At 42.0% G+C, this 15,300-nt stretch overlaps 1 protein-coding gene across 2 annotated transcripts; it reads left to right on the top strand.

The window, feature by feature from the left end:
- Window positions 1–6,220: 6,220 nt before the first annotated feature.
- Window positions 6,221–15,184, top strand: LOC120956569 (cGMP-dependent protein kinase, isozyme 1). 2 transcript variants are annotated; one of them, XM_049608107.1, is made up of 10 exons: window positions 6,221–6,876; window positions 9,048–9,207; window positions 9,310–10,088; window positions 10,154–10,879; window positions 10,963–11,201; window positions 11,293–11,390; window positions 11,576–11,786; window positions 13,860–14,091; window positions 14,175–14,524; window positions 14,646–15,184. In XM_049608107.1, the coding sequence occupies exons 1-10, from the start codon at window positions 6,793–6,795 to the stop codon at window positions 14,806–14,808; spliced, it is 3,042 nt and encodes a 1,013-aa protein (XP_049464064.1). In that variant the 5' UTR covers window positions 6,221–6,792; the 3' UTR covers window positions 14,809–15,184. The 2 variants fall into 2 exon arrangements, with proteins under 2 accessions (XP_049464064.1, XP_040234052.2); XM_040378118.2 differs by having other exon boundaries at window positions 9,048–10,088.
- Window positions 15,185–15,300: the final 116 nt, after the last annotated feature.

Raw genomic sequence — 15,300 nt, 5'->3', positions numbered from 1 at the left:
ATGGACACCTGTAGAAAAGGTTAGAAAGTGAAGAGTTTTACAATATTTTAACAAATTCTATCGCTTTCCACGTCCTGGTACGTTTATAAACCAATTCTTGGTCTGTTGCAACGGCGATTAATTCAGCCATGAATTTAGGAATTGTAAACGGCGCTTGTAATATATCGTAGAATGCAGCATCTAAAGCATTATTGACATATCGCGCACTCACAGCTGACGTTGCTCTAGTTTACAGAACAACAGTCTAGAACTTCCTTTTAGGAAATTACTCCGCAAAAAGTCCACGACCCCAGTATTCATGAAGGACTTGTTAACAGTTTAATCCATTTTCCACCATGTCAAAATTCAACATTTGATTTTTGTAATTCAATAGAATTTCTCATCTATTCCTGAACAATGTCGTATAAATGCCTCATCTTTTTATTGTTTAAAGTTGTCCAAGTCGTGAGAAGATATTGGATTTCGTGGAGCGCCTCATCAGCGTCGAGCGAGTAATATCATAACGAATGGCTACTATTTTGACCGGTGTTTCATTTCTCGCTTATTTTAATATTTTCTCTAGTTACTGATTGATTTATAGCATCGGAATACCCTTATTTAAGATATTTGAAGAAATATATTCATCACCAATTGATATAAGATGTAAAAAAATCAATAAATTCGGTGTCCATATTTCCCTACAACAAGGTGTCCGTCTTTCCCGCTTTGATGTTTGAACCACCAGAAATATTTTATTTTGTATTGCTTTTTCCCTCGTTCTTTCGCCAGTTTTTTCATTAATGATTACGACAACCCATTCATGAAATAAAACTTCCGGAAATATAAACAATACAAGTTGTAGAGCTTAAGATCGGCAGTAATCAAATTAGATCCACAAGGGTGCACATGATTGAAAATTTGTTTTGTTCGTGGATTTAACCAATTTTATATATATTATGCCAAAAATGTTCTCAAATGTGTTATTTTAACTTCAGTTTGGATTCTACATTGTTGAATTACTCGAAAATTACCTTTTTCATTCATTTATGAGAAGTGTCCATCTTACCCGCAGTGTCCGTCTTTACCTACCTTCCCCTATATTTTCTACAAATGTCTTGTAACTATGTACGGCAAACGTAATGATCAAGCTGAGCAAACTCGCAATTAAAAATACCTTAGAAGCTTTAAAACTCGCGATGTCAACAAACCAAGGAAGTTATAATTATGGAATTTAGTTATCATTCTCTCATAGAACGTTTGCCAAAATCGGATTCAAAACATGTACATAATAAATGGTTTATGCTTATGAAAATTAATATTGTCATGGCTTTGACCATATTTTAGGCTTACTTTAAGCCGCGTAGGCTTAAATGAAGAAAAAATCAGTGGCTGGTTTGGTATCACATTGAACGATGTTCGACTTTTGGCTTTCGAATTGGTAGAGAAAAATAAAATTGAACACCCTTCGACTTTACGACAAAATACAAGAAGATTACTGGAAGATACTGGCTGCCAGGTTTTTTTTTCTTAACTCTTAACTCTTTAAGGAATCTTAACTATTCATTCCGTAAACCAGATGCTACCGCCGCAGCTTCTACTATATGGAGTCTGGTCCGATGCTATTTGTAATGACATTTTTGTTCTTGCTTGTAACTTCATTTCTTTCGCATATTTCAATAATGTTTAAAGTAAATTTTGCATAAAATTGGTACGAAATAGTTTGTTGAACTTCAATGAAAAACTACAGCCCATCAGAGTTTGTTATTTTAAAAGCTGAAACCAATGTGTCGAAATCGCCCCACAAGGTGCCGATTTTACTCCATCATGGTGTCGATCTTACCCGCACTGCAGTCATGATGCAACAAAAAACACACTTTTTTATTTTTATCAAAATGTTATCAAAATCAATCCAGGAACCGTAGTTTCTCGTAAAATGGCACAAAAAAGTTTTTTCGATGTCTACTAGTAATTTAACATTGACAAAAGTATTGCAATCAGGGGAAAACCTTATGGTTTCGAAACTACCCCCAGTTCCCTAGCTGGTTTTAGGAAGCGAAACAGTGTTCCAATATGTTTTATAGCACGGAAAGAACAGTTTACTGAATAACGCAAATAAAATTGTATTATAAAATGGTAGGATTTTTTAAATTTTATTTGCACAAGCGTGAAACACTTTAGGCCAGTGGTTTTCAACTTGTTTTCAGTATTCCCCCCATGTGAGTGTTTGTAGGATTATATTCCCCCCTCACAAATTCAACCAGGGGAAGGGAATCTGGACTATCCAGTATAAGTAAGAGTCCCCGTGTTTTGTCGATCCTGTTTTACAATTTCTAAACATGTGCTGCAGTTTTTTTCAGCTCCATTAATTGCCTGTTTCATCATGGACTTTTATAGATAACCCTCTCCTGATGTTAATTAAATAATGGTGCCAACTTCGAAGAGTCTGGTATTTTTTTACCGATCTTAACATCAGATGACAACATCAACAGTGAAATGTAGAGCCGTTCACGATAATTGTGCGAGCTAAATAGACCAGTCCATCAGACATCAAATCAAACAAAACATATACCGAACACGCATTTGCTTTTTGATCTTTAAACATTACATGTACCGGTGGAGAGGTGGAGGAAGACATTTCCAAGATAGGGGATTAAGGTGTTACTTTTAGTTTAAGTTTATCACCGCTACCGTTTAAAACAATGTTTCTACAGTAGAAACACATGCGGTATGACTGCAATATACCGTATATTGATTGCATCGTTTTTTTTTTCACCACACACAATCCACCGCCAAAAGGTTGTTGAACATAAGCAGTCATATTTTTACTGCTAAACTCTTGAAGTAAGAATATTATCGCAGCCATATAGAAATACAGTATAACGCCAATGAAATCCGATCAGTCACTAAAATCGGAAATGGTCCTGAATCTATGATGCATTACCAGACCTTACTACACAAGATAACAATCAGCAGCAGTACAGTGTGCGCTCAAATCATGCTCCACTTTTTCATACTGCAATCGAGTTCATTTTTGTTGTTTCTTAGCTGCCTGTGCTGTCCTGAGCTATTGTTAGCGCTATCATTATTATGATTACGATTATGATTGCGCACGGCATACTTCACTGTGCGAACGGTGCGCAAAACGTAACTCAGAACACATTTGGTTGTGCTTTATGAACTGCACGAGTGTAATAAATGTACCACTAAAGCGAACTTTTACGCATAACTCGAGAGTCGTCAGGAAAAAAATAGGAAACGTTAAGAAAAACGTTAGCATACAGTCGTCTAAAAGAACCAAGCCACTGCCATTATGCAGCGTCGAGAGAGCAATACAGGGAACCGAGTTCCAAGAACCAGACGTATCGGATTGGGTCATCGTTTATAAATTGCATTCTGATTTACGATCTTCAGACGGTGCTGTTTGAGACAGGAAAGAAGAATGATTCTACAAGGAGAAAAGCATTGAAACATATACACCAGCTCGTTATGATGCGAACTTTTGAACGAGATGAACAGTTCAGCAAAGTATCGATATCGATGTCTTCACAGGTACTGTGTTCCGTAGCAATTGTGCTGGAGAAGAAACACTTAGATGTGATGAAAATAGTTCGATATTGATAAGGTAAGAATGAGGTCACCCAAATGGAACTTTTCAAAAATGTCTGCCAGTTCGAAAAGACCGGTAAAGCTAATGTGCACTTACTGCTAAAGTTGGCGCTGATTTGGTGCATTTCACGATTTTATAGCATTCCTCTATCGTTATTTGCCGACATCGGACATAAGGTTTTATTACTTGCACTTAGTTTTTGTGCACGCAAGCCATACACAAAATCCATATTTTTTCTAAGGAACTATGACGAGACAATTTTTTTTGAATTACAATCAATGAGTTTTGTGTTGAGCGATAAAAATCCAATTTATAACTCTTTTAAAGTCTTGAATTTAATTCAAGTGATTCTTGAAACTACTTCATACTCTGATTGATTTACTTAACTTAACTTCTACCATACTAACGCTCTCCGATCGTACCAATGACGGAGTAAATGCTTTCAGCCAATTAGCTTGATTAGAAACCATCATCAACACTAACCTTATCAGCATGCGACTAGATCTTACTGCAGTGCCTGAACATAATGTACTGAACTTATATTTCGCGTGTCTTGGTTTGCAATCCATGTGCAGATAAAATAAATGACGAGTGCGCTGATGAGAAATTGATAAAGCCGCCTTGAGTTTAAACGTAACTTGTAGAATCGGGTTGGTGGCTGGAAAGATAAGCCTAACAAGAGAAGCTAGCCTTTGCACCCCCATGAAACGCACCAATTCTGCAAAATATATTTGTATTATGTATTTGAGTTTGTTATTATCATAATATTTTATATAAATTTTTTATATAAAATCGGTTTAGACACACTGTATTTCAATCGATGATAGTCTAATGCATGTAGTGTATTCAATACTATGTTATCACCCCTTTATTCATACACTCCGCTAAACCATTGCGAGATAATCTTCAACAACGGAGAGAGACAGGACATTGATTCACCTGCCACTTAATGCACGAGATAATCACTTGGGCGATTTGAAGTGCCACTGGCGGACAGCGATTAAGCGTTATGAATATCTGTCAATCGATGAACAAACTCAGTAACTCAGTACCGTTGAGTGCAAAGTGCAAATCACCCAGAAAAATTTCCCCAGCTACAGAAATTCACTGAAACCTGCCAGTGTTTATGTTCACAATTATTGTTAGATTGTATGGAAACAAAAAAAAAGAAAAAGTTGTGTTTTATTCGGTGGAAGCCTAATGCTTCTCCTGCGCGGTGTAATTATCGGTGGCGTTGGCGTCACTCAAGGAATGCAGCCAAAAAGATCGCATCAAAGGGGGTGTTTCTGTAACAGTGTTGTTTTATTTTTCGTCACCTAGCGAGTGATACAAAAAAAGAAGAAAGAAAACGACGCTCACACTGGCTACTAGTGTTGGTGAACCGGTGAACCATAACCGTGTTGTAGCGGGATGAATTTAATTTCTTTAAAATCAAACGATTGTTTACAAGCGCCCCGCAATGTGTGTTGGTTCGATAAGGGCCCGCACGATCTTACCCGTTGTTATCGGGCGGTTAGTGTGTTGATAAGAATGGCGGGTTCTTTTTTCTGTCTCTACCTCACGCACACACAAACACATACAAACAGAGGCATCGGACACAGTTATGCATCGAAGGCCAATGGTATACACGAGGGGAGAGAGGTTATAGTTGTTGTTGTTGCTGTTGTGTGAGCGGGGAAGGGGAACTCCCGGGAAGATGGCACTATGGAAAGAGTTGCAGCGCCACCGGTGTGGGTAGGGGCTGTAAGGTGATACAGTCGACATCAAAGAAGCTCGGCAAACACATTGTCAACAGCAGCTTCGAACTACCGTCACACATGGTCAATCGACTGCAACCGTTGTTGTTTGTTTGTTTGCAATAGAACCGGTTTACGAAGAAATCGTAAGTTTAGAAGATGAGAGTTTTGCATCAAACATATGATTTATGAAGTGAGTTTTCGAAAGAGAATGCTGATTTTATTTGTGAAACTACATTGTTATGCTGTAATTGTATCTTCAACTCCCATTTTCATCTGCTAGATAGAATTGACTTATTTATTTTTAAGTCGATCTTCTATTTCCTTGGACTCTATTTCTAAGTTCTTTAAGTTTGAATTTAAAAATGAGCATGTCATTGAAATTTTGAAATGTTTTGAAACATTTAGCTTTTTGTTGTAAACATTTGAACTGCTTTTCCAATACATTTCGTACCGTATTTTGCCTTTCAAATAGCATAAATATTAAATACACAAAGTGAACTACTTCCCATTGGACCATTTCCCCCGTCGTACCACTTGGTACGCTTCATTGGACACGATGTAACGACGACACCAATACTTTCCTCCTAAGACGTTCTATGGCAAGACGAAACGAGAAGAAACGCGACGTGTAGATAAAGCTATCTTATGCATGGCAGTGGCATAGTAGATGACAACACTGCCCGGTTCGGTAGCCCTCGCTCGCTTCCCGTCGTCTTGCCTTTTTTCCCTAGCGCCTTTCTTTATCGATAGATGAAGGGTGGTGGAATTTAAAAGAATGAAGACACTTGTGTGTGAATGGTGCCGCAGCAAACGGGTGTTGGAGGCAGGTGTGATCACAGCTATCAGAAAGTAGCCGAGTGTTGGGGGCGGGCGGACGTGGTATGCGATGATTGTGTTGTGTTAGTAAGTAATTGGTTTCTAATAATTAGCTACTTTCGGCCCGCGGCTCAGTACGATTCGAACGGCGGTAAGATTCGGTCGGTTTGGTGTCGGGACCAAGGAAGTTCAAGTGAATTAACAGAGTGGCTCGATCGATAAGCTTGAGGAAAAAGAAACCCGTAGTGTAGATTGTCATGCAAGTGTGTTTATAGCAAGGCTTTTGTGTGTCGGTTCAACTCTTGAAAGAATGAAAGTGCCTTATTAGCCTAAGCTACTGCTGTGACACGTCTTACTGATATTGACGACGACGACGAGTGTGCCGACAACGACGAGTGCATCCGGTCAGAAACAATCAATCCAATTGAACGAAAGCATTCGAACGTGGCAGTAGTGACGGTGGTGCAACATCCGACGAAATGAAAAGTGTGTCAGATTTTCTTAATGTTACTTATACTGGCCAGTTGCTGTTAAAGCCATTCCAAGTTTAGTTAATTGTGAGATGAAACTCTTTGCTTAAGTGATCGAAATACCTGCAGACAACGGCGCAGAAGCATTCCAACTTTAGTTAAATTATCTGCGTTATAGACAATGGCGTGCTTTGCAAAGCTCTTCGGTAGAAAGCACGGTTCGTTCAACTTGCCCGATGCTGGCACAGGTGATGGAGAAGTGGTGGTGAGTATTTAGCTTGCTTGGTTTGGGATAAAAATAGGCCTTACATCCCTTTTCTTGTCTGGAACTCCGCGGCACTGCCGGAACTTTGATTCATTCCGGTTTTCGGTAGACACCGAATCGTGTTAGCAGTGGCGGTGGCGAAATGATGGTGTTTTGCTCTTATCACAATTGCTGCGGGTACAAGCCGCAATCAGGGCGTCTTGGTGCCCGCCGTTTCGTGCTATTCCGACCCGTTCCACCCAGCAATGTTTAGATGATTGTTGCGGCATGAGTAAGTCATACTGAAACAACACACGAAGGCGGGGGTTCAAATTTTGGGATGTGCTTGAAAGCCACTACCCGAGGGGTTGTGTTTTTCGTAGAATGCTCTACCGGAATCTAGAATTGGGTCAGAGGAAAATGTAGATTTACTGTCTGGAACATGGACAGCTGTGTACTTATCGAATAAAATATTTAAAAGCGATAAAACTACAAACTTTACTGCGACAACGACTACACTCGGGAGATATTCACTTGTGTGCTGTTAAAGCGAAGTAGGGAGTGATTTTCAACAACAGTTTACTACAGTCTTATTTGATTAATTTTGTATGTGACTGATTTTTCATAAATCTCAATATTTTAAAACAACAAAACATGTCTTCCGCACAAATAGCATTGTAATCACACGGTAGATGTCACATCTGATCGATTACAATCAGGCGAACGGTATGAAATGATTTTTATTTTTTTCCATCTTTATCAATCTATTAAGGCCAATAAGTATGTTTCTGGAGGACGTTCATTGCTGTGGCAGTGATTGGGCAAATTTATTTTTGGAGCATGTCACTGAACTATTTTGAAGTAACTCATTAACACTGAAGACAACGAATCTTTACATTTACGTTAGGTGTGACAATGACAGATAAAACATGGCGAATGCAATGAGGTCAATTAGTTCTTGGTGATACACATTTCAAACGTTGATGCATGGCGTAAGTTTGAATTTATTTCATTAGAAACATGAAATTTTACCTAAAATAAAGAAAATTTTTATGAGAAAAATTCAGTAGATTGTACAATCCATATTCAATAGTTCAACACTTTTTAGTTGAACTCTCGGTAATTGGCTGACTGATCTATTAAAAAGCATGTGTATGTATGGAAAACCGTGTTTTGATAAATTCACAAAAATACATGGACATGGAGGAAAAAAATTAGAATTTTATAAAATGGAAAAAATAGCCAACTAAAAAGTACATTATCAATAGTAGGCAGGCGATTGCAGTTCTACCAGTGAGTTCAGATTGTAGCAAACTATTTTGCTAACTTGCTGTCGCTAAATATTATTTCAAAACGTAGTTTTTTCTTTGACGCTACTTCTAGACAACTCACACATTTTCCGCGACACATTTTGGCCATACTTTCATTTTATCAATCATTATCGATTTTAACACGAAAAAATGCTATACAACAATCGTAACGTCTCATAATCCAACCTTTTAAAGATTCCAAACACAAATTGTACCAAAAGAAATGTAATTTATTTTTGACTTGTGTATATTTAACTAGAAACATAATAAATTAGTGACTAATTTTGATACGCCTTTCATTCAAACGTTCAAAAATTGTCAGCGCCAAGTTGTATCAGTATTAAGTATTTATTAAGTTGCTCATCGGGCATAGAAAAAATTTGAATAAATTAAATATTTACAAGTATGAAAATAGCGCGATTCTTCATTAAAAAAAGGAGGATACTTAAAATTTTGAAATTTTTAACGAAAAATTCAAGTTGTGAAGCCCTGTTTCCTACTATTACACGCTGTTACTTCTGAGAACATGCGACCGCTTATCACAATGCTATGGGAGATAGTTTGTTTGTGCAACACTTCAATCAATCTATTTTAGGATTAGCTGAGATATGTCAGGTACATGGCCGGCAGTGTGACAAGCCCTTTTCTTTGAAAGCTTCCTCTCGCATCTTAAATTATCTGATGGAAGACAGCGTGATAAGTGGGTGTTGCGTGGACGCGTTTCTGTAGTAAAACGAACACCCTCTTTACCGACCGGAACGCAACCCAGTGTAGGGTCTGGTTTATGACTTTCAATAAAGCCGTGCTTTGTCCACACGCTAACTAAATGGGATGAGCTGTAAAGTGAGTGACTGGTTTTCTCTTCCCCCTCTCACCCAACAGGCTACACGTGTAACACGGCGGCTTTACGACGAGGAGCTCAATCAAACGGTACCGCCCGTGAGTCGAATCAATGGACAAATTGGATTGGAAAAGCTACCGCCACCATCATCACCGCCACAGTCGACCACCGTGGTCTCAACGGTGGTGAAATCAAATGAACGTGAGTCGGGGCTGGGATCGTTGGACGAACGATTAAACATTACAGGCAACGCTACGGCAAACGACACTAATCGCGAGCTCCCCGATCCTATCGGTCCAGCAGAGGAATCGTGGCGCGTGCAGGGACCGACCGCAGTGGTACCACCGGCAGCTCCGACAATCGAACGGCGAGCATCGAGGCCACGCGACACGGAAAAGGCCAAAATAAGTTGCAGTTCTCGGGAAACATCAACCATCGAACCACCAACCAAGCAGGGCCAGGAGCAACTGCTAAAGGATCTGCTACAGAACAAGATCCTACACATGTTGGCCATCCAATCTAAAGGATACAGTCAGCTATCTAAAAGCGAACGGGCAACGCTGGTTCGGCTGGAAGAAGAAATACAAGAGCTGCAAAAGAAGAGCAAAGCTCCGGAGAAGCCGCAACAACTACTGCAGCCCACCAATGAGCCAAAGAAGATAGAGCAAGATCGTCGCAATAGTGCCAACTCGTACGAAACGAATCTCCCACCACTGACAATGCCATCGGTAATCGAGCAGTCTGTTACAAAAGCTGACAACCGCACTGAAGAGCCCCTGCAGGATGGCGAAATGTCCGACTACGATGTGATCCCGGGACAGAAACCAAACGATGAAGTCGTCCCGGAAGCACCCAGTTCGGAGGATGACAGATCGACGGTATTGCCACCAGATTTACCGCCTCGATTGAGCAGGGTTAACAACGTGGAAGAAGCGGACGATACCTCGCAGGATGAGGAACCGACACCGCCGAAGTTGCCACCACCAAGAAGTCAGCTGGAACAGAACCTTGCCGTAGATGAGATGTTGAGTAGATCGCTGCAGGAAACGATCATTCGACAGAGTGCTCGGGAAGACGAAAAGGTAGTTTTTTTGGCAAGTATTTAGGTAGGAGTGTGTCGTATAACAAGCAATTCTATTTCTTCCAGGAAATACCTTTACCAACGGCCCCACCACCATCACGAGAGCCTCCGCCAATTCCTTCATCCGATCAACAAACGATAGACAATGATCCACAAGCAACAACCCCACCACGTAAGGAAATGCTGCGCAAGGTGTCTTCCCAACGGTCGCTCATTGAGGAGCTGGACAGTAAAATCGGCACGCTGAAGAAGACCCGCAAACAGGGCGTAGTGTCGGACAAGACCGATCTGAAGGAATCGAAGGACATTGTCATCCCAACGCACCCGAAGAGCCCGGACACGGAGCTCCTAATCAAGACCGCCATCGTAGCGAACGACTTCCTCAACAACATGATGGACGAGGAACGGTTACAGGCCGTAACGGCGGCCATGAGTTCGATGACGTTCCCACCAAACAGCTACATCATCAAGGAGGGTGACATTGGGGCGCACTTCTTCGTCTCGGAAGAAGGCACATACGAGGTCGTGGTGGACAATAAGGTTATTAAATCGTTTGGCCGTGGCGTTGTGTTTGGTGAGCTGGCGATCCTCTACAAAGCGAAACGATTTGCCTCGATCCGCGTGACGACGGGAGCGCGCGTTTGGTTGCTGGAGCGCAAGGTCTTCCAGAAGATCATGATGAAGAGCGGTCGGAAGGAGCGGGAAGAAAACGTACGCTTCCTAAGCACGGTATCGGTATTGAAGGATTTGGAGATTGAGAAGCTGCACAAAATATCGGACCTCTTGAAGCGGGTAAGAAGCACCTATGTCTTGTTACGGCTTTTGGATTTGGGACATGTTCGAGTAACTTGATTACGGGGTGCAATGTTTCGCAGGAGTTCTATGCCACCGGTTCGACCATCATCCAGCAGGGAGATCCGGGAGACAAATTCTACATCATACGCGGCGGCAGCGTAAACGTCATCAAAACTGACAAAAAGGGCAACGACCGTCTGGTCGGAACGCTGCAGCGTGGTGCATACTTCGGTGAGCAGGCCCTCCTCCACGAGGACCGTCGTCTGGCCAGCATTATTGCAAACCCACCGGGAACCGAGTGTCTGACGCTGAACCGCATGTAGGTGTTGACCGGGTGCTCACTGGTTGCTACGGTGACCGCAAATGTTTCGTAGCTGATTGTGTGCTGTTTGTTTTGTTTGTTTCTGCAGTGCATTCAACGAGTTCCTGGGCGGATTGGAGAAGCTGCGTGAGGTGAAACTCTCCGACACGATACCACGCAGCTCGACGATGACAAATATTGTCTCAGGTGAGATGTCTTCGAATGGAGGTGCCAGGGAGCGTTGTACAAGGTGTGGTGGTGTGAGCATGTACCTCTTTGCTCACCACTGACAGCTGTGACGCTCCACTCTTGACGCTTGCTGTACTTGTTGCAACTCTCTCCCTTACTGACTTTTCATTTACACCTTTTCACCCACACCCTTCACCCACCAGAGTACGACCATATCCAGTTGCACGATCTGACCTACATCGGAACGCTTGGCATCGGTGGTTTCGGGCGGGTGGAGCTGGTCCAGTACAAAAACCACCAAACCTTTGCCCTCAAATACCTGAAAAAGATCGAAATGGTACGGCAGCAGCAGCAGGAGCACGCCTACAGCGAAAAGGACATCATGCTAAGCTGCAACAGTCCGTTCATCGTACGGTAAGGACTTGTCGGCTTTTACGGCCGCGTCGATCGTGTTGCTTGTTGTTTGGGTTTTGTTTTGCCCCGTCGTTTACGCCACCAGTTCTCGAATGGCAACCATCCGATACGTGTTCGACAAACCGTATCGGGTTTTGGCATCGGTTTTGTGATGATTCTGTACACTGTGGATAGCCCAACTCATCCTCCCGGTTTGTGGTGCTTGCGGTGTCCGATTTGAATTCACGCGGTCGAACGATTAGGGCCAGTAGTGCGAGCAAGGTTTTGTTTGGTGCTTTTGCACCATGTAAAAGTAATCCCCAAGCGGTGGCAGGGAACGCGAACGGGATATGGTTGGTTTGCCAGAATACGGCAAAAATCCGCGGATCTAGCGGGTAGAGGGTGATGCTTTGATCAGGGACATACCCGTTGAACAATAACAACAACGGAAACGCTGGTATGGCAGCTCACGAATGTCGGGGATGGGTAACACTTGGGATTGAATTACGAGCTTGTGAAAAGCGATTGAACCTTGTCCAATCCCTTCAAGCATTGCCCGATTGAAACCGATACACCGATGTGCGATTGCGAGAATCAAATGAATCTCTCGCTCTGTACAGCTTTTTCCCCTTTTTTTGGGACAATATTGGATTGCCCGATTGCTTCCGGGTGGTTGAATCGAGAACGGAAATATTTGATGTCTCGCGGTTTGTTAGTGATTCAAGCTTAAGGATATCTCTTTACGCTGGAATACCGCAGGTACATTTCACGACGGACTTTTGTGTGAGTGAATTTACAATGCTGTAATGAAGCAACGTTTGTAACCCGATATGCTTTTCTTTTTCTAGCTGAATGGGCACGTATTTTCAATGAAGTGTGTAGTGTGCAACTTTTTTGTTTTACTACTTTGTAGTACTTCACTGCAGTGAAAAAATCGATTGATATTGTCATCGTATTTTTTCTTATTTAGCTTATGCATTGACACATAGTGCATTGACATAATACCTTCGTTAAGCTATGTATCAATGCATAAGCTAGTTGTCGGAGGGCATAATCAGAAAAAATACGAGCTTTTCAAAGAAATAAAACTGAAGTGAAAGAAGTAAAAGCGAACTACAATGCGTCAAAAACGCATTACCATTGTTATTAATTTTGCACAGAAAGTTAAATTGATGATAGGCACAGGACTGTAACATAGTCATTGAAATATAAAAAAAAAGTCAATAGATGGATAGTTGGAATTTTTTTTAAGAAATAGAAGAAAAAAGCACTGCAAAAGCAAAATATTCTCTTGGATAGTAGTATACACTTGTATATACACATTTGGTTTTGTTGGGCGTTCTCACAAACAAAACCAATTTCTTCTGCTATTAATTTGTTCCGATTTTGTTAAATATTACAACTTCTTCTTCTTTTTGGCACAACAGCCGCTGCCGGTCAAGGTCTGCCTGTACCCACTAGTGAAGTGGGCTTGGCTTTCAGTGACTTATTGCTACCATAGCAGGATAGTCAGTCCTACGTATGGGGGCACGGTCTATTCGGGGCTTGAACCCATGATGGGCATGTTATTAAGTCATGCGAGTTGACGACTGTACCACCAGACCGGCGCTAAAAAAAATATTACAACTAGTGTTTTCCTATTTAAATTTACTGTTGATGTATATTTCTTACCATTCAAGTCAAAACCTGAATTATTTATTTATTTATTTATTTATTGTTCAGTAGGTTTAAGTTTAAGGGTTTTAAACGAAATTTTCATTGCTCTAAAAATTATTTTAAATTCCATAGACCGTAGATCCATTGTCCAACGTTCACAATGGTGTTCCTTGAAAACACGTAGCGTAATATGTTACGTGTTTTTTAGGTCCAGCTTCATTGGGTAGCTTAAAATCACTTATTATACCGATGAAAAGAGCTTTACACTCTTCCACTAGACTACGTATTTAATCATCTTCCAGCATAATACCCTTTAGGCAGCTCTGTATCATTCGACAGTGATGCAACAACATACCTCTCTTCTACTACACGACAACCTAAAGAGCTTAATTTTGAATGTATCTTTTTTCCACCCGCCAACCTTGATTTCAACCCCAGCCTGTATAAAACCTACCGTGACAAGAAGTATCTCTACTTCCTGATGGAGGCCTGTCTCGGCGGTGACGTCTGGACCGTGCTGCAGAAGAGTAAGTTCTTCGACGAGCGCACCGCTCGCTTCATAACGGGCTGTGTCGTCGAAGCATTCGAGTATCTGCACAGCCGGAACATGATCTACCGTGACTTGAAGCCGGAAAATCTAATGCTGGATGAGAAGGGCTACATCAAGCTGGTAAGTACAACACTGCTCTCCCAGTGCCGCGCCGGTTCGGAAAGTACTGAACTCTCTGCTCGGTACGGTTGTGAATTTTGCAGGTTGACTTTGGGTTTGCCAAACGCATCGGACCGAACCAGAAGACGTGGACGTTCGCCGGTACGCCAGAGTACGTGTCGCCGGAAATCATCCTCAATAAGGGTCACGACCGGGCCGTCGACTACTGGGCGCTGGGTGTGCTGATCCACGAGCTGCTGGTCGGGAAGCCACCGTTCCGGGGCAAGAATCACATGAAGACGTACAATGCCATCCTGCGCGGTATTGACATTATTGAACTACCGTCCCGCGTACCCAAGAAGGCACAGGTGCTGATTAAGCGCCTCTGCCGACAGACGGCGGCCGAACGGCTGGGGTACGGCAAGAACGGTATAGCCGACATTAAGAACCATCCGTAAGTGTGCTCCATGTTGCAGTGTTGCTGTGATGTTGAGCGCAGCTGTGCATTTGTTTGATTTTCCATTGTTATGTTAACACACATACAAAAACGCTCACTTACTTCCATTTTTTTCTAGCTGGTTCGGGAGCTTCGAGTGGCAAAAGTTGAAGGAACGAACGATGCCAGCGCCTCTCATACGTCCCATCGTGTCCGATATTGATTTGTCGAACTTTGACGAATACCCGAAGGATCAGGACGAACCGCCGGACGAAACGTCGGGATGGGATATTAATTTTTAATTTACTCGCATTAAGCAAACAAAGAAAGAGAGAGAAAGAGAGAGAGAGAGAGAGAGAGAGAGAGAGAGAGAGAGAGAGAGATAGCAAGCGGCAAACGTCAGCAAACATCCACCAGCCCAGACAGTTCCCACAGTTTGGTTTGCACGAATTAATTTGCACAGTAAGCCATCCGCAATGAACGTTAATCAGTTTCATGTTTTTCCTTTCCCCCCAAGTTCAGCCACTCTCGCTTCTGGGATTGTGTTCGGCCGTGTTCTATTGCGTTAATATTTTCACGATTGTTTGTAGGATGGCAGTCCACCGCCAGTCGGCAGCTGTACGAAAACGTGATATTCGTTGCAGGGTATTAACAATAAAATTGGATCTTAAATACGCACACTTCATCGTCATGCGTTTTTCATTTGCTGATTGATTTCATGTCTTTTTTTTGTTATGCGTTCATATATCAAACGAGCTTACACCAACGCCTGGTACCGTAATAGCTTGTGTACA

The sequence above is a fragment of the Anopheles coluzzii genome, chromosome 3 (assembly GCF_943734685.1).
Source record: "Anopheles coluzzii chromosome 3, AcolN3, whole genome shotgun sequence".
Lineage (NCBI taxonomy): Eukaryota > Metazoa > Arthropoda > Insecta > Diptera > Culicidae > Anopheles > Anopheles coluzzii.
This window is presented reverse-complemented; position numbering and strand designations above follow the sequence as displayed.

What these genes read in the sequence shown, in the direction of transcription:
- LOC120956569 (XM_040378118.2), top strand. Translation starts at nt 6,793, where the DNA reads ATGGCGTGCTTTGCAAAGCTCTTCGGTAGAAAGCACGGTTCGTTCAAC. An exon ending in CAGGTGATGGAGAAGTGGTG is followed by an intron (nt 6,877 to 9,047) that starts GTGAGTATTTAG and finishes CTCACCCAACAG; the next exon opens with GCTACACGTGTAACACGGCG. An exon ending in AGAAGGGCTACATCAAGCTG is followed by an intron (nt 14,092 to 14,174) that starts GTAAGTACAACA and finishes TGAATTTTGCAG; the next exon opens with GTTGACTTTGGGTTTGCCAA.